The 21744-nt window shown below is 40.0% G+C and overlaps 1 protein-coding gene across 10 annotated transcripts in view; it reads right to left on the bottom strand.

The window, feature by feature from the left end:
- Positions 1 to 21744, bottom strand: part of adgrb1a (adhesion G protein-coupled receptor B1a) — a 218172-nt gene that overhangs the window by 147330 nt on the left and 49098 nt on the right. For all 10 annotated transcript variants that reach the window (XM_040008486.1, XM_040008477.1, XM_040008479.1 and 7 more), the window contains one exon: positions 20199 to 21102. In XM_040008486.1, the coding sequence (XP_039864420.1) occupies positions 20199 to 20934 (736 nt within the window). In that variant the 5' untranslated portion in view covers positions 20935 to 21102. The remainder of the gene's footprint in view (positions 1 to 20198; positions 21103 to 21744) is intronic.

Genomic DNA, 21744 nt, shown 5'->3' with positions numbered 1-21744 from the left:
GAATGCAGTGTGTGGGAAAGAGAGCTCCATTGAAGAAATTTAAAGAAAAAAAAGGTGAGATGATCTCAAGATCAAAATCAACAACTACATACAACAAAGCATTAGTTAAGGAGACTGGCAGCACAGCTCCAGCATGAATTTTACAGATCAACAAACTTAGCCCCCGCTGACATTGACGCGGAATTACTCAAAGCCCAACAAATGCAGACATCGACATTACAAGGGAACTCGCCGAACTTGGTGAGTCAACTCCAGCTCATATGATGGGACACGTGAGGTGATGCACAAGCACTTGTGACCCAGACACAAGAGCTGACAGCAGAGGTTTCCAGTTTGGCAATATCAGTCAATGACTTTACCATAGCCTCATAAACAGACCCTGGATATTTTGCCACAACGTTGGTTATAATGTTTGTGTATTTGTAAACCACTTACACATTAATTGAGTGTGAGTGCTTCCTTTTTGTGGAAAACATGTTCCGTTGTTAGGATGTCTGGGTCGTTGACCCAGGGTTTTTGAGTTTATTATTTATCATTTCTAGTCTTTGGTTTCTTTGAGTTCTGTCTTATTATGTCTCTCTGTTCTCTAGTTGCTCTGTCTCCCCTGTCAGCTGTATCCCCTTGTCAAGTTCGCGTCTCTGTGTTATGTTTCCTGTTTTACTTTGAAATTCTGTGTCTCATGTAAATGCGTCTGGTTTTGCTTCCTTTGTCACGTTAGGCCTGATTTGCCCCAGCTGTGTTTCCCTCCTGTTACCCATTCCCTGAGTACTCCCTTTGTGTATTTAAGCCCTGTGTTTCTCTGTGTCCATGTTGTGATCTGCCATTTACTATGCTCTGTGTTCTGTCTGCTTGCCTGAGTTTATTTGGAGTCTCAGTTTCGTTACCTTTTTTGAGTTCAGCATTAAAGCTGTGTTGAGTTCACGTCTGTCTCCGGAGTCTGCACTTTGGGTCCTTTTCCTGCCTGCACACAGCCGTTCCATAACATCCGTTTCAGATGCCAGGGATTGATAAAAAATGTTTCATCAATTGTTCCCAGGATGTTTGGAAATCCTGCAATGATTTGAGTTCAGTGAGATCACGACCTACGGTGAGGCTAATGAAAATGCAGGCTATAAAATTCCTGCCACAGGCTGACTCCTTTTGGTTGGAGGCTACATCTAGTATCCCAAATAAATTGACAGTCTTCTATTATATCATTTTAAAGCCAAACCTTCCTTTAACCCTTCTTCTTCTGATTTCCACAAAAGTGAGTGGGACATCTGTACTCACAGCCAGAGCGGTGTGCCTGAGATTACCATATAAAGGATGTTTGCTCTCTTTGCCATCCTACAGAGCCAAAAATAGAGAAAAAAGAACTGCCTGGAACAGAGTTTTTCAAGCAGTATAAAGCTTCAGCTTTTAACTCACAAAGACTGCTTGTACAAATTGTCAACGTTTTATTTAAAGCTTTCACTCAAACTTACATTCACACTTGTAAAATTAAGAATTCATTTAAATTATATTCAATGTTATGATGTTTAAGGAACATTTAAAGCAGATTAATTGCTGGATTCTGGTACTTAAACGTCTTGTATTATACCAATGTTAGTTTTATAATCAATAGAGAAATAAAATAAATTGAGACAGTTTGCTCTTTTTTTATATCTGATCGTTCAGTCTGACGTCACTAGCAGTGTCTGGGCCTAAACTCTGCTGCAGGTCCATATATCAAATGATCACTGTGGCATTACTGAGAGTTAAAACACTGTCTTAAGTCTTTCATCTTAATAAAATTATCAGCGTTCTGCTCTACCAGGTGTAACAACTGAGTTTAACATCCAGGCATCCATGAAAACGGAATTTATGACATTTAACGGAGTTAGAAGTTAGCAGGAAGTTAGCTCGCTGGCTTCCATCTAAATACAATATAGCATGTCCTGACTGCGGGGTTTTGGAAACAAATTAAAACGTACAGCTTTCTTATCACTTCCAACATAAATGAAGACAGAAAACTAAACAGCGGTGACGTTTGTAGGGTTACTGAAGTTTGGCTAGCTGGTATATAATGATGTGCTACGTGACCGCTAGCGACACAGCTATGTTAGCATAATATATACAAGCTAACTTTTTTTCCACTCGATAAAAGTTAACGTGAGTGTTCTCAGTGGTCAGGAACAAATGTAATCGCATGGCAGGATGCTGTAAAAGGACCAAACTTCAGCCAGGAGAACAACTGAGATAATCCATCCACAATTAGTGGATAGTCATTCATATACTGCTGCATGGGCTGTGCTGTAGTTACATCGTAAGGTTTAAAAACTGAGCTTAAATAAATGATTAGCGGTAATAAAAGCCGGGGGAGGTCAACGGTGATCACTGACTTTTTTTTAGGAGCTTTTTGAGATTAAATAGAAGAAAATACAAAGTTTACACATTTTCTTGTGTAAATCTTGCAAAAGGTTTTTGAGTTTTCATTTTGACTGTGTGTGTGTGTGTGTGTGTGTGTGTGTGTGTGTGTGTGTGCAACAGCTCAAAAGGCTGAATATATTTTGAAACATTTTCATGAACATGAAAAGCAAGCAGAGAATCTGTTTATTTGGCAAGTTAACAGCATCGAGAGACAGGCTAGTGATGTTACTAAGTTAGACAGGTGACATTACAACTCACTCAGAAAATCCACAAGAGATCTTTTTCTCTAATGACTAAATGTGATGAATCTTTTCTACAATAAAGCAGGTTGCAGGTTGCATATACACTAATACAGGAATAAAGTTTTTTTTTCTATTTTAATTAATTGTTTTTCAAACTTTTCCAGGTATTGTCTGATCAAAACATATTTTCAGTATTAGATGGGTTAGTGTTAGCACTTTTGCCTGAGGCCCTGGCGATTCAGATAAAGTTATTTCACATCTGCAGCAAGTCAAACAAAAAGTTATACAAATGGTAGTCCATTTTCTGGTGTGAATACAACCCAGGTGGCTACACCCCTCAAGCGTCTGTCAATCAGAGTACAAAAGTCCTTCAGCTACAGTCATACCTCCTATTTCAAAGACAGATATTGCCACACACCCCAAAGCTGCCCTCACATGAAGACAAAGAGCCACACCCTTTATAGCTGCTGTCAGACACAGACCTGTGCTCTTAAAGCTGCTGTTAATCAAAGAAAAAGAGAGCCACGCCCACTAAAACTTCGGTTGATGCACAGAGCTCACCACGCCTCTCAGCTTCTTTCAGATGCAGAGGACCACACCCTTCATAATTCCTGTCAATCAAATTTAGATATTGACACACCCCTCCACCTGCAACATATATCAGTATCACAAGTCTGTAACTCCACACATCCATCCCACTCTGACTATTTTCAAACATAACAAGAGTACACCTCTTTTGCTGTCAATCGAATGGAAAGTGCGACTTGTCCTCCCCACTAATATGTCAACATATATGATATTTTAGCAGCGTCCATCACTTATGAAGAAGGAGCTGGCTTTGCACTTGTGTGCACTGCTATGTTAGATCAGGGAAGGGACAAACTCAAACTGTTGCTACAAACTATGAAAAGTGAAATGGCTTCCTTAAATAATGACATTTTAATATCAGTGTCAGCTGCTGTCTCAGGAACATAGCTTACCCTTCTTTTCACTGATCTTCTTCAGTAAATTGTGGTTAGCACAGGTGATGGATGATGGCTGATGACAGCAATCACAGAGCTGCGTCCAAAGAGTTTGTAACCTTCAACAATCAAACTATCAAAGCATTAGAACCACATTTATCACCTAAATTGAAAGCAGAAGCAGAAGCGCGACGCAACACTCTTAACAGCAGAGATAAAGATAATTCATTAGTGATCTTTCTGCCACACTGCGCTGAGAGAAGAGAAGAGCTACAATCTGCAGGGGAGAGAGAATTTGATTTAGCCGAAGCAGACTAAAAATGATTTACTCTGAGTTGAGCCTCTGGGCACCCGAGCTGAAATAACTATGTGTTTCTCAGTGTTTTTCAGAATGTCCAAAAATAATTAATTGACATTTTTGTTTGAGATTAGATTGAGCAATATAATCTTTAGCGGATATGAAAGTAATGAAAAGACAAGAAGTCTATCAAGCACTTAAACTGTGAAAAGGCACACCCTAATCATGTTGTGATGCTTTGATGAGAAATAAGGTGGTAAACAAATCAATATAAACTGAGGAGAAATGACAAACACCTCTTAAAAGTTGACCATAAATTCACTGCATTACAGAAAGTGATACATAAGAAGAATACTTCCTATGACCGTTATCTTGTCTGGTAGTACAAAAAAGAGCCGAGTACAACATTGTATTCGGTGTTTGGTACTAACCAGGGACCTTTGATACGTGCGCTTCTTTCTTGAATAATATTCAAGATTCAAGATTCAAGATTCAAAGTGTTTATTGTCATGTGTCCAAAGAAAAAAGGCATTTCAGTATGAAGTAACTGTAAGTAAGTAAGACGTAATCAGTAAGAAGAACTGGTTATCTACTAATTACAGACTGGCAGTTTGATACCCATAAGTCCTATATAATACCACAAACCATCATCATCTTTGTTCCTCAATCTGAATTGCTGTTATCTGGACTGTATGTTTTGAGGATTTGAACAGCCTAATAAAAATAACCCATTAAAAACTAGAATGGCTGCCCCAAAGCACTTGGAGAAAGCTGTTACAGGTAGAGGCACAAATCAGGTCCTCACAGTAATTGCCAAATTCACAGATTTCCACAGGGTCAAAGCCAATAAACATCAGCCTTCAATAATTGGAGCTATAAGGTTTCAAAGGGATGTAGACAAAGGCAAGAACAACAGCCAAAAACATTCCTTCTAAGTTGGATTGAGCTTCCGACTGGGAGATGCAAGTTGATCTTTGAGAGAAGCTTGTCTTCGTAAAAGAAACAGCAGCAACCACGCTCTATCCAGACATGATTCTCTTGTCTAGGTACACGAAAACCATCTTTGAAGTTAACCACGCTGTGCCCTGGAAGGACAGGCTATCAAATCTGAAGAAAGCCAACTACCAAGACCTGACTGATGAGGTGATTGTGAAAGGTTGGTACGCAGCCTCATTTTCCATTCAAGTTGGCTGCCATGGATTTCTGGCAACATCAGTGCATCATTTGTTTCAGAAAATTGGCTGGTCAGAGTTCAAAGGTCCCAAGAGGGGAACTAAAATATTAATGAAAAATTAAAGTGGTGCTTTGGCAGACAGGTGGTTGAACTGTGCGCATTTTATCCAACCCAGTGATTTCTCGAAGACACTAATCTGAAAGTGCTAGCAGAGCTTGTGCCCTTCTACTTGCCTGTTTTTTATGAAACCAGATCTGAAGACCATTATTAAGGTTTTTCTTGCTAATGTGTTAAACAAACTATTAATTTTCACACTGCACTCCATCTTCTCTAAATCACATGCTAGCCAAGGTGACTGCAAGAGAAAACCTATATGTTACAATGATAAATCACAGAAGCACATCTATTTTTTAATGGTGGCTCTGTTTTCATACATAGCGTGGCTTGTAACTGATTTCAGAGAGACAGTGTCAGCTTGTCTAGCATGCTAATTTCCCATCAGTCTTGCATCAGAGACTGGCGATTTATCCACAGTCTGCTTGCACAAACAAGCTGGGCTCTCAACTTGACAAGTTCCATCCATTTTTAATGGGAAATAGACACACCTGTGAAATGGAGACATACTACAGTTTCCAATTGGATCCAAGGCAAGCCTGCTTGTAGTGACAATAGCCAATTGTGGCCACAAGATGGCAGTGATGTAAAGCAGGGGGCAAACAGGAGAGAAGCTTTGTGACAGATTGCTATTGAAAGATGACGTGGTAAGATTTCTTTCCCTTTGGTATATTTTGATTGATGTTTATTTTTATATTTGACTAGGCTTTGCTTGTCCTGACAGAATGCTACTGGTGCAGTTTAATGTTGCACTCAATGTAATGCTACCCACATGCTGTAATACTAATCAGTAATTTCACAGTGGCACAGAAACCAAGTGGAGTTGCACATGTGCACTCTGAACACAGGAGGACAGGAGGACAGAGGAGGGAGACAGACGGGACTTTAGTTCCTACTTCCATAACAACATTTCATCTTCTTCACCTACAGAAACAAATGCTTTTGTTTGGCTTAATTATTCTACATATATGGATGGATATCACTTTACAATCAGTCAAACAATCTACTTTATTACCATTTGCATGGTTTTAAATTCCTTTTTATAGTTACTTTATTTTTTTCAAGTTATTGCATATGTGTAAAACAGTTAAATGGGAAGAGTGGGCTCATAAAAAACATTACCTAACTGTCTACAAAGACGGGCTTGGAATGCACTGAAACAATCCCCTCACCAGTCCAAACCCACTTGAAGCAGTGACATTGAATAGAAGCTTCTTTTCAGTGATGGACACCAACCCTGTGTTAGTCAATGTCTGCTGTCATTTTTGGGGGGGGAATTATTTTAAAAATAAAATTATTGTATACATAAAATTGAATGGAAAATTGAATTAAAATTCACCTTGTAGCTGTATAGAAAACACCTCAGAGAAGTCACACACTTTATGCTTATCCAAAAACAAGAACAAGGAGCTAGGTGAACTGCAAGACAAACACCTAATCCCAAATGGTTGATTCTGTTCATCTAGACGTAGTGCTTTCAGTGGGAGAAACCTTTCGTCACTCATCCAAGTGACTTCTTCAGTCTCAGCTGACTGCTGGTTTCCCCAATCTTATAAACAGTACATTTGCACAATGACTGAAAATAGCACAACTGAATGAACAATGGGCTGTGAGGTCAGTTCCTGTGATTGCAGCCATTCCCCAACTCTCTGTGAATGGTACTCATGGCCATTGATCAATGAGCTTTGATCTGTGATTGTTGATCAATGCTCATGACAATTTGCATATTAATGATCAAGGAACTGACTTCTCAGCTCAATGTTCATTCAGTGGTGCTAGTTTCAGTCATTATGCAATGAACTGTTTATAAGATTGGGGAAACCTGCAGTCAGCTGAGACTGAAAAAGTCACTTGGATGAGTGACGAAACATTTCTCCCACTGAAAACTCTATATCCAGATGAAGAGAATCAACATTTTGGGATTTACAGTGGGGCAAAAAAGTATTTAGTCAGCCACCGATTGTGCAAGTTCCCCCACTTAAAATGATGACAGAGGTCAGTAATTTGCACCAGAGGTACACTTCAACTGTGAGAGACAGAATGTGGAAAAAAAAATCCATGAATTCACATGGTAGGATTTGTAAAGAATTTATTCGTAAATTAGGGTGGAAAATAAGTATTTGGTCACCTCAAACAAGGAAAATCTCTGGCTCTCACAGATCTGTAACGTCTTCTGTAAGAAGCTTTTCTGTCCCCCACTCGTTACCTGTATGAATGGCACCTGTTTGAACTCATCATCTGTATAAAAGACACCTGTCCACAGCCTCAAACAGTCAGACTCCAAACTCCACCATGGCCAAGACCAAAGAGCTTTCGAAGGACACCAGGAAAAGTATCGTAGACCTGCACCAGACTGGGAAGAGTGAATCTACAATAGGCAAGCAGCTTGGTGTGAAAAAATCAACTGTGCGAGCAATCATCAGAAAATGGAAGACATACAAGACCACTGATAATCTCCCTCGATCTGGGGCTCCACGCAAGATCTCATCCCGTGGAGTCAAAATGATCATGAGAACGGTGAGCAAAGATCCCAGAACCACACGGGGGGACCTGGTGAATGACCTGCAGAGAGCTGGGACCAAAGTAACAAAGGTCACCATCAGTAACACACTACGACGGCAGGGAATCAAATCCTGCAGTGCCAGACGTGTTCCGCTGCTGAAGCCAGTGCATGTCCAGGCCCGTCTGAAGTTTGCCAGAGAGCACATGGATGACACAGCAGAGGATTGAGAGAATGTCATGTGGTCAGATGAAACCAAAGTAGAACTTTTTGGTATAAACTCAACTCGTCGTGTTTGGAGGAAGAAGAATACTGAGTTGCATCCCAAGAACACCATACCTACTGTGAAGCATGGGGGTGGAAACATCATGCTATGGGGCTGTTTTTCTGCCAAGGGGACAGGACGACTGATCCGTGTTAAGGACAGAATGAATGGGGCCATGTATCGTGAGATTTTGAGCCAAAACCTCCTTCCATCAGTGAGAACTTTGAAGATGAAACGAGGCTGGGTCTTCCAACATGACAATGATCCAAAACACACCGCCCGGGCAACAAAGGAGTGGCTCCGTAAGAAGCATTTGAAAGTCCTGGAGTGGCCTAGCCAGTCTCCAGACCTCAACCCCATAGAAAATCTGTGGCGGGAGTTGAAAGTTCGTGTTGCTCGGCGACAGCCCCAAAACATCACTGCTCTCGAGAAGATCTGCATGGAGGAATGGGCCAAAATACCAGCTACTGTGTGTGCAAACCTGGTAAAGACCTATAGTAAACGTTTGACCTCTGTTATTGCCAACAAAGGTTATGTTACAAAGTATTGAGTTGTATTTTTGTTATTAACCAAATACTTATTTTCCACCCTGATTTACGAATAAATTCTTTACAAATCCTACCATGTGGATTCATGGATTTTTTTTTCACATTCTGTCTCTCACAGTTGAAGTGTACCTCTGGTGCAAATTACTGACCTCTGTCATCATTTTAGGTGGGGGAACTTGCACAATCGGTGGCTGACTAAATACTTTTTTGCCCCACTGTATTTACCTGGATAACTGAGCATGCATCAAGACATAAACATCTAACAGCTAATTGTAAAAGTACAAACATGATTTTAGATGAAGCTTTGCTTTAAACACCATGATCCCCAACATGTGTCTTGGAGTATGTCTGTGTCTGTTTGTGGAATATGTCTGCACTAATGAGATCTTTTCCTGGACCTGGCAGGCATTATCCAAGGTCTTCTGTATTTATTGAAGGTGGGTGTCTCTGTGTGTGTATGTGTGTGCCCCACGTCTTGTGTGGGTGTGTTCTGACAGTGTCACCTCTGGGTGTCATTCCAGGCGATACCGCCAAGGAGAGCAGCCTTTACAGCTATCCCGCAGAGCCACCGCCTGCTATTAACAAGGACACAAAGGCACACTGATGAATCAACACACACACACACACACACACACACACACACACACACACACACACACACACAGATTCATCCAGCTCTGGTGCACAGGAGCAGTAAACCCGTACACTGCAGCGAGATCCGAGGTAATTCATCTTCATTGTCCAAGTTATCAAATCTGAAGAACGACAGCAAGACAGTTAGACTAGCATTAAATGTCCTCACAGCCAAGGAGACTGGCAACATGAAGACACACTCTAATTCTCTATTTTCTACCTCATTCACACACACACACACACACACACACACACACACATATACACACACGCACAATTTCACCCTTTGAAGACACAACACAGTCTCTCAATAATAATAGAGTACTTCGCTGAGGCAGAAAAGGGGTTTCAAATCTAATGGACTAACGGATTTCTAAAAAACAAAGAAAGAAGAAAAAAAGTGAGATGAAGTGTAAAATAGAGAAGAGAAAATAGAGAAAGAGTAGCTGTGGCTATGTGCTGCCTGTCAGAATAGACAGGGATCCCTATCACTTCCTAACATCACCGGCCCACTATTCCCACTCAGTCACACATGGCTGTTGGGGCAAATGAAAAAAGTTCAGCTTGTCTTTTCTCTAATCCTCACAATTTTCCGTATGGCAGGAAATTAATGGCCTTACCAGGACAATTTTTTGGCGCACACACACACACGTACACACACACACACACGCACACAGAGCTCCATCCTGGAGCAGAGCCTTTATCATCACCCCATAAGTATCAGCGGTAAAATTGCTTAATTAAAGCATGAATGTTTAATAAACCCTCGGGCTTTGTGAAGACAGACCTGAGACAGGACATCCACTGATGAGGAGCCCCGAGGAAAGAGACAGACAATTCTTCAAGTTGCTTCATGCTGAATTTAAGGGCAAGTGAGTCCTTTGATAAAGAATAGGTGGAGCTGGTAAAGGCCAGAAACTTCACGAGCAGCTGGGTTACTGCCTTGAACTTTAAAACTGCTACTTTAGTAATGGCTGGGAGTGTCAGCTTCTGAGCTAAATCTGTAACCACAAGTATAGGCATGGATTTCATTTAATTTGTATACATGTCTACTCACTATATCACTTAAGAAGCAGACTGTAGTTCATGTCCTGTATGGGAATTACTTCCACTTAGATTCTCCTTACACTGTTTACCTTCAGTTTTAATCAGTGTTTATAGGTTTAAGCATCAGAACTCTTTGGTGATATTTAAGAAAAAATACTAATGAGTATCTAATGAGTACTGATCCAACACCAGTGTTAAATTAATAGTTTTAATTCTAGATTGTGAAGAAAACATTCAGAATAATTCGTTCATATGTCAGGCGACATTAAGTATATCATGAGCATTGCTTTTCTAACTTTGTAATATACAATTTTACAGATACTGTAAAGTATATGACCCTAATAAAAAAGTCTAAATGAAAACAACTAGATCATGATCAAATATTTTTCTTAAAATGGTCTATGCTTTTCTCGCTTTAAACATTTGATATGTCTTCTATTTTCATTGCATTTTTTATTTACATTATTTATATTTTGCACATTTTACACAGTGGCCTATTGGGCTTGTGCATTTACTGAATGGATATGAGTCAGTATTAAAATAATTTAAAACTGAACAAAGGAAAATAGAGACAGCCTTAGCCTTCTAATAGATGCATGTGTGGTATAAATATGAGAGTCAGAATTGTACTCATATGATTTTAGCTTAGTGTGAATCCTCATTGCATTTTATAGGCAAGGAAAAGAGTACCTGTTTAGTTAGCGCTCTCTCCACAAGAGGGAAGGAGAGAAACCAACAGGGAAAGTGATTTGGTTTGAGCTTTTCATCAGTGTCTTATTTGACTTATTTGACAGTTTCGAGTTACAGTAAAAAAAAAAAAATACTGCAAACATGTAAAAAAAAAAAAAAAAAGATGTTGCAAACAGGTTTATCCACAAAACTGAGGGGACTGGTTAGATTAAATGGAAATTAATCTAAAAGAGACATTTAGCAAAAAACAAAAACAAAACCCAAACACACAAATCAGGCTCATTGTATGATAGCACCAGAGCAAACGGCAGGAAGATCACAGAATCATCAAATCATCCTCTGGGCAACAGGGATAGCCAAAGTGAAATGGCAATCAGTCCAGTAGTTCCATCCATCCAACTCAGGGTTGCGGCGGGACCAGAGCCTATCTCAAGCATCAGTGGATGAGAGGCTACCACGGATTGCTCGTCTATAACAGGCTGTAACATAGAGGCCAGAGGGTTTGAACCTGGAACTCTCTTGCTGAGAACTGGCCATAGGTATGAACATTGTCTGTCTGTGATGGCACTGCCATAGGCTGTCAACCTATCTCATCCAATCACAGATAGGCACCATGTGGCCCTGAAATGGATAAGTGATTAAGAAAATGAACAATCGACTATCTGTTCAGATAATTATTAACTTGCTATACTAAGGTTAGAATCTCTGTATAGAGTTAGTCTAAAAATCGCTTATTTTTAAGGATTTTATTACTTCTATTTTTCTTGTTCTTTCTCTCAGTTTCTTTTGTATGAGTCAGAATTTTGCAGTCCAATCTGAGAACACTTTAAGTGGTGACCCTTGAAGGAAAGTTCTTCAGCTCACAGGAACTGACAGCAAAAACTGACATCAGCTGATGTTTTAGATCCAATTAAAAGTCCCAAACCCCATTTAACTCCTTTGCAGCTATGTTGGATAAAAAAATTATTTTTTTTTAAAAAACTACCTCAGATTTCTCACTGTCTTCAATATAATGAGAGCTACTATAATTATAAAAATGACCTATTGTATTAGCTATTATATCAGTAAAAGATATAGATGAATAGTTAATGAAATGAAGTGTATAGTTTTGAAGTGAAGGCTGAGAGGAGCACAGATTTACAGGAAAGATATCTGATGTACTCACTGTACTGATGGTAATGATCTCACTGTGGTGAATCTCATGTGTCCTACTCTGATCAGTTTCGAGGGGACGAGCTTTGGCTTTTCACTCTAAATTCATCAGTTAGCCTAAATTATTAAATACCCCTCAAAAATTAAAAAACAAAAAGGATGCACAGTCAGAATATCATCCACTATTGAATTAAGTCATTATTCAGCAAAAGGACTATAGTGTTGATTATTCTGTGGTTTACATTAGAATCAGAATCAGAATCAGAAGACTTTATTTATCCCCAAGGGGCAATTAACAAACAACAGAGCAGCATAACTTTGAAGATAAGAACAGGCAATAAGAGTGAATTATTAATTAGCATTATTAAATTACTAGCTTATTAGAAAATATTAGAAAAACAACCAATAAAACCAGCTCTGTAACAGCTGCATTTGTAGTTATTGAGGTAATTTTTTCAAAGCAGTGCCTAACATCAGAGGTGGAAGATAAATAAAATCAAATTAATGTTAACGACAAAAACAATTTTATAAAGTTAACAGTCTGTTTACCGTCTCAGGGCAAACAGTTTCCTTAAGTTGTTTCATTCCAAATAAAGCCTTTTTTTTTTGCCCTTGCAGTTCTTCTGTAGGTTTTTCCATTTCGGTATACAAAAACTAGGAGTTCAGCTGAAATACTGAGCAGAGAGTAGATACGTTTGTAAGAGTTACTGCTGCACTTTACTGTACATCACATTGCCAACTTTACAGTAACCCTTTATGTATTTGCTTTAGACTTTCAGCACTGGGAGCTACAGAGCTGAACTCATATTCAAATAAAGAGATAAAGAGTCTTTATCCTGCTAATAATCAGAGGTAATGTTTGCTAACCAACATGTTTATAAAATAAGTGTTGTGGTCACAGACATGGGAGGTTTAAAGGCCAGATATTTAATTAATCCAGGTTACCCACAATTTCAATGTACATGCCAATAAAGGGCAGTTCTATTCTATTCTATTCTGTACAGTTACATATTTTGTGATGGCTCCAGCATTTATGCTGGCCTGTTTCATACTGTCACCATCCCTGCAGCAGCAGTATATGATGATCTAGCAGCTCTTTAACAGAAATCAAAGCAGTAAAGCTGCAATCATACCAGATACTCAACACTCCTCTGTCTTTCCAACTTGATGAATTCCAGATGTTATAACACTTCAACATACTTTGGTTAGAATTGTCAACCAAAGTGAGCAGACTTTGACCTCTTCACACTGAACTATTTAGGCCTTCAGTATGATTAGGTTAGATTTTTTCACCTACAGTGCTTAACAGCTTGTTAGGCCATTTATAGTAAAAACAACTAAACTCAAACATTTTTGGCTCAAAATAAAAATTTGTTGTTATTTATTAGGCAAATAAATTCAATTCACAGTTTTATTCCCAAATATTAGCCGTCACACTGGACTCCAGTGAGAAGATGGAAATGAATCAAGCATAAGATTCAAGCAGCAAAACTATTTCTTTATTTATTTATTTTTTGTTCAGTAATGAAAGTAGTTAAATGTATTTTGGCACCCTAATCAAAAAATTATAATGTGCTTTACTATTTTTTCTGTTTTTTTCTGAATAACAACAATAATTATATTTTAATATGAGAACTATAACTTTGATTCACTGGTGGATCAACCATTACAGAAACATAACAAAATATTCGGGTAATTATCAGGCCTACTGTGTCATAAACCTATACTGGGTGGTGGGCTAATAAATCTGTTAAGCATTATATTTGCATACCTATTTGGAAATCTTACAGCAGAAAGGATAATACTTTATTACTAGCAGAATTCATTTGAAATCTTGTAGTTTCTGAAACTTGCTTGTTTAGCTTGTTGCTAAACTAAAATGCAATGTAATCCTACTGCAACGTAGTTTGTTGATGAATATTAAACAGTTCAGAAATAAATGTGGTGACCAACCCCTTGCACTGCACCACTGTCCTTATACCTGCTATTAAAGAAGTGAAAGCAATTTCAACACGTTTGTCTAATCACGTTCCCTTCCCTCAGTCCATAAGAAAACACTTGGGGCTTTCTGCAGGTAGAACAACCTCTACACCAGAACACAGCATCTCTCTGCCATCTCGTTTCAGTTTATTCCTACCCACACGGCGCCCCTGTAGTGAACACCACACCTCATTCTCCACTCATTGTCACACAGATACACAAAATCACCATTACCCTCTGTCGCAGTCAGCCACCCACACCCAGTCACAAGGTGCCATTTTCTGGCGAGACGTTTCACCATGAATGTGTGTTTGCATGCTTTATGCAGCGCACAAGTGCATGCACAGGCGTATGCATTAATGAATATGGTTGTAAAGATGAGTTAATGCATTATCTCTGCTTTAGAATTCCTCACTGCTCCTATGGAGGTGGGCTGGAAATCCCTTAGTTTAGCAACAATGTGCTTCAGCCACGCAGAAGCATGCAGAGGCACAGACACAGCGCTCACATTCATCTTCCTAACCCACAGCCGGCCTGCGAGCAACAGAAGAAAAAAGTGCCAAGCAGGAGGCTCCAAAGGTATTTCTTCTTCACTTTGTGTCCACATGTTGTCACTTTTTTAGACATTCTGGCCTTTTATTATTTCTTTAGCCATCCATCACAATCAATACACCAGACAGCAGTGATTAGGGTGTGATAAGAGTTGTGGAATTGATGAGTTGGTGATTCTGGCAGTTGAAGCAGTAAACTTAAAAAAAGGAAAGGGCAAAAATGAAAAAAAAAAGAAAAAAAGTTTCAAGTCTGATTTCACTTCTGTCAACTTGTTATATGAATGCAGTAATCTTTCTTACTGCCTTTGGACATCAGCTGTTAACCCATCTGATCTCTAGCTGGTAGGGATCAGCTACCAATGGATTTATCGGGCCAATGTAAATATAAACCATACAAGTTTATTACAGCTACTCATGCTTGGTATTTTTCCATATACAAATACCCTACACTTCAACTGAAAGAAAATATAATTATCTGGAAAATACTCCTGGTTAAAAGTGGTAAGCACCTCTCACCTCTCACTTGATCATGTTAAACATTTGTTTAACATGATCAAGTGACTGCAAGAGAGTTCGAGTTGCAATAGTTACATCAGTACACACTAGCATTGTAACAAAACACGTGCCTTGAAGCAGATCCATCCACAGTAATGGTTTTTGATGAATTCTAAGAAGAAATGCAACTTTTGAATAATTCATTTGCAGATCTAGCATAACATTGCGTGGATAAATTGATGAATTTTGTATTAAGATGTTCTGCAATATTGATTTCAGACCTGAACATTTTCAGTTGGGTTACACTGTGACTGAGCCACCTCTCTGTGTCTTGGTGCAGAGTGCTTTCCATCTGTGACACCGTGTCCTTGTTTGGTTATTTTTCAAGCCTTTCTGCTTTATTAAATATTTCACGCTTGAAAATTGAAAAGCTGAAAGTGAGAGTGCATGATGTGCAACCAAGGTCACGACTCAGATGATCACATGGCATCACAGAGGACTTGCCTTTGTTGTCCTTCCCTTCAGTTAACTTTATTGGGCACTTCTGGCACTTTCTCAAATGTGTCTCTTTTGTTCAAATTGAGTCATGTGCTTTCTCATCTCTTCACATCGCTCCAATACATCCTTTAATCACTCACTGCCTCCCCTGCTGTCCACTGAGGGCTAACAAATGAATCCTTTCACACTGCCACCACACATGCACAACCACTTATTGGAGTTCTACCAAAATGGAATTTCAGGGACAATATCACTGCAGTGAAGCTACCGACAGGCATCATTTTTGTTGCAAAACCTTTAACTTTGACCGTTTGAATATTACAACATTCCAAAAACAGCCCTGAAGTCATCAGTCCTCTCATCTTAAAGGTTGAGGATTTCTCACATAGTGCAGAAGCAGCAAGTTTCCTATGTGTAAAACACAGACTCCTAACCGTTCCTGTGTTAAGACATTTAGATTTCAGAATAACATTTTCTCTCTAAACTGAGGAAGCTCATACCAATATTCATGGTCACAGGGAAAGTGAGACTCTCTCAGATTGACATCCTTTCTACTCTGGATCAAAAGGTCGCATCCCAGTCACTACAGTTTAAGAGCTTTCTATTAATGATAGTGTTGACATAGTAGTGTGATTGCTAGAGGCCAGCCACACTCATTTGTCATCGAGTTTGAACAGAAGGAACTATCGATGGGAGTTAAATGCACAAATAAAAAGAGGCATCAATAGCACTCGCTTCTGCAATTTCCTTGTTAATCTTTTCTTTAAACATCTTTAAAACGATCATTAATCACACCCTTTTTTTATTATAGCCTCTTTCAAATGAGACCAACAGCATACATATGACAAAAAACAAAACAGTCCCAGTGAAAGCCCAGTACAGTCGGATGGGCGGCTCACAGTCCATTAATCTCACAGTTCCTGCATCTGATCCACACCATAGAGGGTGGCGTCAAGATGACAAAAACATTCATTAATGCATCTTTTCATTTTGAAACCACTGAATTACAGCCCACATCTGGAGCAGATTTGGTGATTTATGGTTGTTTCCCCCTGTTCAAATGTAGTCAACCAAATCAAGCTTTGAATGCAGGACAAAGGCTAGGACGATGAAAAATAAGGAGAGAAAAATGGCCACATACACATCCACAAAAAGAGCCTGGATAAGAATGACTACATAAACGATTTTGTAAATGGCGTAGAGAAAGTTTCCAGATTAAAACTAACATCGTTATAGTCTGCAGTGATGCAATAATATATATTTGGTGGCATTGCTTTGTTCTGATAATGCCCCACCTTCTCATATGCATACATGAAAGCCAATGTCAGGGAGGGAACAGCAACACAGAGCAGAGCAGCCATCAGTAACACCAGACACAATGACAGATACAGCATGAAAGGTGAGGGAAGTAGCAAAGTGACTTCATAAGCAGCTGCTTAGAAAGGGTGTCCTATATAAAACTTGATGTGTAGAAAGGTGACCCCTGAGCCACCTTTTCCTAAATAAAAGTCTTACACACCTGCCAAATAAAACATCAATTCCAAAAAAGTTAGGACTGTATGCAAAATGTAAATCGAAGTAGAGTGTAGAGTTTGCACATCTCAGAAACCCATATTTTATTCAACACATATACAGCAGATTGGGCTGAAGGAAAACATTTTGCCCAACCTGTTGTTTAGCTCATTTTGGCACCTGGACTCTTCTGCTATGAATCAGTGATGCAGACTTTTGAATTGAGCACTGAAAACAACACAGGATCTATGTTTTCTAAAAAATAAGATTTCAAATTTGATTTTTCCTTAGTACACAGAGATTCCTCCAGATTTTCATAATCAAAGTCATCACAATTTTACATTACTGTTAGTATGAACAGAATTATGAAATTGTTCCACAAACTGTTTTAGATACAGTTTGTTGAAATTCATTGCAACAAACTGCATGTGTTCAACTGTAGTGAAATATCTATTAAATTTAATTCGTTGTCTTTACTGCAGAGAAATTCTCCCTCTCAGGGATGTTCTTTTTGCTATTGACCTGTTGCTAGTTAACCTAATTGACAAGAAGAATTTCCATCAGCTTTTTTCTTTTTAATAGCACTTATTTTTCCAGTCTTTTGTGCCAACTATTTTCAGACAGGTTGCTGTCATATTTTTCAAGACAGTTAAATATCCCAGTTTAAACATTTCATATGTTTGTATTTTCTATTGTGATGATAACATGGGTTTATAAGCTATGCTGATTAGTGCATTATCTTTTGGTTTATATTTCAAACCCAAATTTTTAGGAATCGCTGTTGTGTGAAGATCGATAACTACTTTTTTTTTACTGGCAAATCTGTGAAATGCAGATATGTAACAATTAAGGTGTGAGACTTGTGTTTTTTATTGTACAGTTGTGTTTTAATAAGAGTTTGCTGTTTCCAGGGCAGTAAGGGTTAAAAGTGGGGTAAGATTATTCTTACTTATACTAAATTTAACTTCAAGGCAATCATCATTTGCATTTGTATCGAAATACAAACCTCCCCTGATGAAAATCTGATGAATTCCACACCCACCTTCTGCCTTCTGCTTAACTACACAATAAATAAGCTATTTCCTGCAGTACCACTAAACAGTAACTCTGCGAGGTAAAATGCAATGTGCAATGTGGGATTATGTTTTGACTGAGAACAGCACACACTGAGATTGTACAGCTACCCATAGGAGGCAGCAGATAACAGCTCTAAAACATTGCAAAGAGTGGGCTTTGCATAAACTTTTAATTTACAAGAATTAAAGGATTACAAGCTACCAGGACAATCAGATAAGTTCCCTTTTTCTTTGTAGTTTTACTTTGGTGACCTTTTATGCTTATGGCTGTATGAGGACAAGGAAATGCTTCAGAACCCTCTATAAGAAGCCAACTCCTCATCTAGGATCCATCCGCTAGACATGAGCAGAGTTTGTGTGCTGCTGGACAGGACCTTCCTGTCAGAGAGGGAGTGAACGAAGCTGGAACACAGATTATAATCCAGGAAGCCTTTGGTTACTGAAGGTCCTGAGACTACAAAGGTCTAGCTGCAAACAACATTTATCCTAATCAAGCCTCGTCCATCTCAAATATCTCACCTCTCAGCTCACCTGTCAGCCTCTATACTTTCCTTTATCCTCCCCTAACCTCTCTCTCTCATCTCTATGTCTATTGTCTTTCCTTCATCCATCATTCACAGCCATCACCCCTCTGGTCCCCTCTTTGCTGCGCAGTTGGCCATAACCATCTGACAGTCCGACCTTTTCACACAGAATCTATTACATCTCCCCAGCCACTCTTTATCTTCATCTTCCAATTCACTCTACCAGTCACCAATCCAACCAAATATTCACAGACTGCTTGCCTCCTCCATTTGAGGTCTCACACGGTTCCAATGTCACTCTTTCACTCTGAACATAGGATTATCATCTATGAGATGCTTTGCCAGGATGGGCTGAAGCAAACAGGGAGAAAAGCCGTAATGTGTCCTTCTTTATCGCCACAGAAGCCAACAGTGGATGTTATATTTCTTTTTTATTTTTCACACCTTAAGGCACAAACAGCCCACACCCCACTGATGAGCACCATAAGCAGGATTATATAAGGATGATAACTAGCGAAGAGGAGGCTGGAGCGGCAAGGGGATATTAGCTACTTCGGAGACTGGAGGAGGATAAGGCACGAGATACCCACCACAACATCTTCTCTGCTTGGTTGGCTTCCCACGACTGGCTCAGTATCAGCCCACTATCAGCCTGGGGAGGGAAAGATGGGGAGGCAGCAATGGTGGCTCAGAGGAGAAGTGGGAGGAGGAGGGCCAAGGAAATAAGGCCACAGGCTGATTAGGAAAAGTAAGTGAGGGAACAGAGAAAAAAGAGAGATAGATGGAGGAAAGGTTAGGGGGTTGAAATGGAGGGGGTGAGAAATGTTCCATCCCTCTGGCCATAGTCCTGATGAAGCCGGGATAGAGATGTCAGGCCACATCCTGTCTGCTGGGGGAAGGGGGGGGGGGGGGGGGGGGACTGGGTTCAAGCAGCAGACAATTTCACTTCAAGCCACAGGCCCTCAGCCAGCCCAATGCATTTTTGTCTTTCTCTCCATCTCTCTTCCTCTTTGCTCCCCCTCCCCCCAGCTCTGAGTATCCTCAAAGCTATCCAGTATCAGCACCACTTGATTCTCCTCTGTTCCCAAAAGCTTCCCGGAGGCTGATCAAATGTCTCTTTCTGGACCGCAGAAGGATGAAATATGGTGCAAGGTCACAGATCTTGCTTACATCAGATGACACCTTAAACCTTCCATTTGCCTCTTTCTCCCTTCTATAGCCAGCACACTCGAGGACAATTGTTCTCACTTTTCACAAATAATACAGCTTCTCTCCAGCTTGATTGCCACTGAAGATGTCATTTTGATGTCATTCTCCATTACTTTGGAGGGAGCACCATGTTAAACACCACCGATGACCTACTGAGGTTCAGCCATAACACAGACCAATCTAGTGCAAATAGTTTGTTGAAAGCATTCCTTGTTTCTCCTCATTTTACAGGAAGGCAGGGATTTTTTGGGAAGAGATGCAGTTGATATTTTAACAGTGAATCAACGGCAATCAAATACTTTTAGCAAAGTTAAACAAGCGCGAATGCATTTCTACTTACCATTTATCTCAACATCTTTTCCACTCTCTTTCACACTGGGTAAACAGTTTTCAAGATAAACTCCATTGTGATAGCAGCTATCACCCTCACTCAGTAGTGGTGGCTGGTCCCAGCATAAACATGGAGTCTGCATGATGCCACAGGGTCTGTTGGATGTACTGGAGGTTAAACAGTCCTCAAGCCACTGGCACAGCATCTGACAGGCTGCCATGCTAGGGTTGCGCTTCCCCACCACCAGATACTCTGTCTTGAAATCTCCATTTCCCTCTGTGATTGCCATACCAACCCTAGGATGTCCTTTCCTCATTTGTAGGAACTGTTTCCCAGCCTCCAGGAAGGCCACAGGCGCAGATGTATCACAAAGCCTCACAACTTCATCAAAACTCTCCATGCCCAGGTAGGTGCGTGTAGTCTCCAGGAAGGAATCATACTGGAATGTGCGAAGCTGCTGCGCCATACAGTGCTGAGTGGGTTTAGTCACTTTGATGAAGATTGTGTAGCGTCGTGGATCGGGGTTCTGTAGGGTCCAGGAACAAGGCACGGCGGGAAACACTGAAGAAGACAGGAAAAAGCCAAAAAAGCGGCTTTGGACTACTGTGGAACACAAATCAGACTCTGGGCCAGAGGGGGCTGCATGACAACAACCCCTCATCAGCAGAAAAAGGGCAATATGCAAGAATAGCACTGGGAGTGGCAACCTTGCCTGGCCAGGAACCAGAAGAAGAATGCTTGTCATGGTGTGTGGATAAATAGAAGGAGACACCTCTCTCTGACTGTGGATGAGTCAACTTCCAGCTCAGTGTGGTGAGGAAAGAAGAAGGAAGAGGAGGGGGAGTATAGATTCTTTCAAAAACGCAGTAACTGGCCCATGGCTGCGTCAGTCGACCCTGAGAGTCACAGGAACCTGCAAAAAGAGAAAGGACAAGATATAAATCTGATCACACAATGGTACTGGATTATGCTTATTCTGTTTATCTGCATGATGAGAAATCTCACTCAGCTATTATTGTTTATGCTGCAAAATGAGAACGACTGTGGTGACTTGGGCTCTGTAGACAAACAAGAAGACGAACAGCAGCAGATGGAAGGAGGGAAGCTGTGATTTAGTTTAAGTTTTTCTTCATTATGTGAGTTCAAATTGGTCTCCTCCTGAGAGACAACTGTTTTCCTCACATGTCTGCTCCCATATTTCATCCGGCAGCACATTAATTTGTCCAATTATAAGACTATTAATTACAAAAAAGGCAACACCTGCAGTCATTCATTAATCCACTTTATCAGGGCCCAGCAACAGACAGAAATGCTATGATCACTACATGTACTTGTGTTTGCTTATTAAAGCCAGAACAATTACCTTATGTATTGCTGTCTGAGACACTTTGGAGTGTATTTCACTTTTGACCCATTTCTTCTTTTAAACTCTTCTCTCTCTCTCTCTCTCTCTCTCTCTCTCTCTCTCTCTCTCTCTCTCTCTCTCTCTGTCTTTTTTTACATTATATGAAGGACTGCCTTTCACTGAGTAGCTTTGCTGCTTTTAGTAGTTAAA

Source organism: Simochromis diagramma, unplaced genomic scaffold (assembly GCF_900408965.1).
Source record: "Simochromis diagramma unplaced genomic scaffold, fSimDia1.1 OVJJ01000313.1, whole genome shotgun sequence".
NCBI classification, from domain to species: domain Eukaryota; kingdom Metazoa; phylum Chordata; class Actinopteri; order Cichliformes; family Cichlidae; genus Simochromis; species Simochromis diagramma.
Note: the sequence above shows the minus strand (reverse complement) of the source record. Positions and strands in the feature narration are given on the sequence as shown.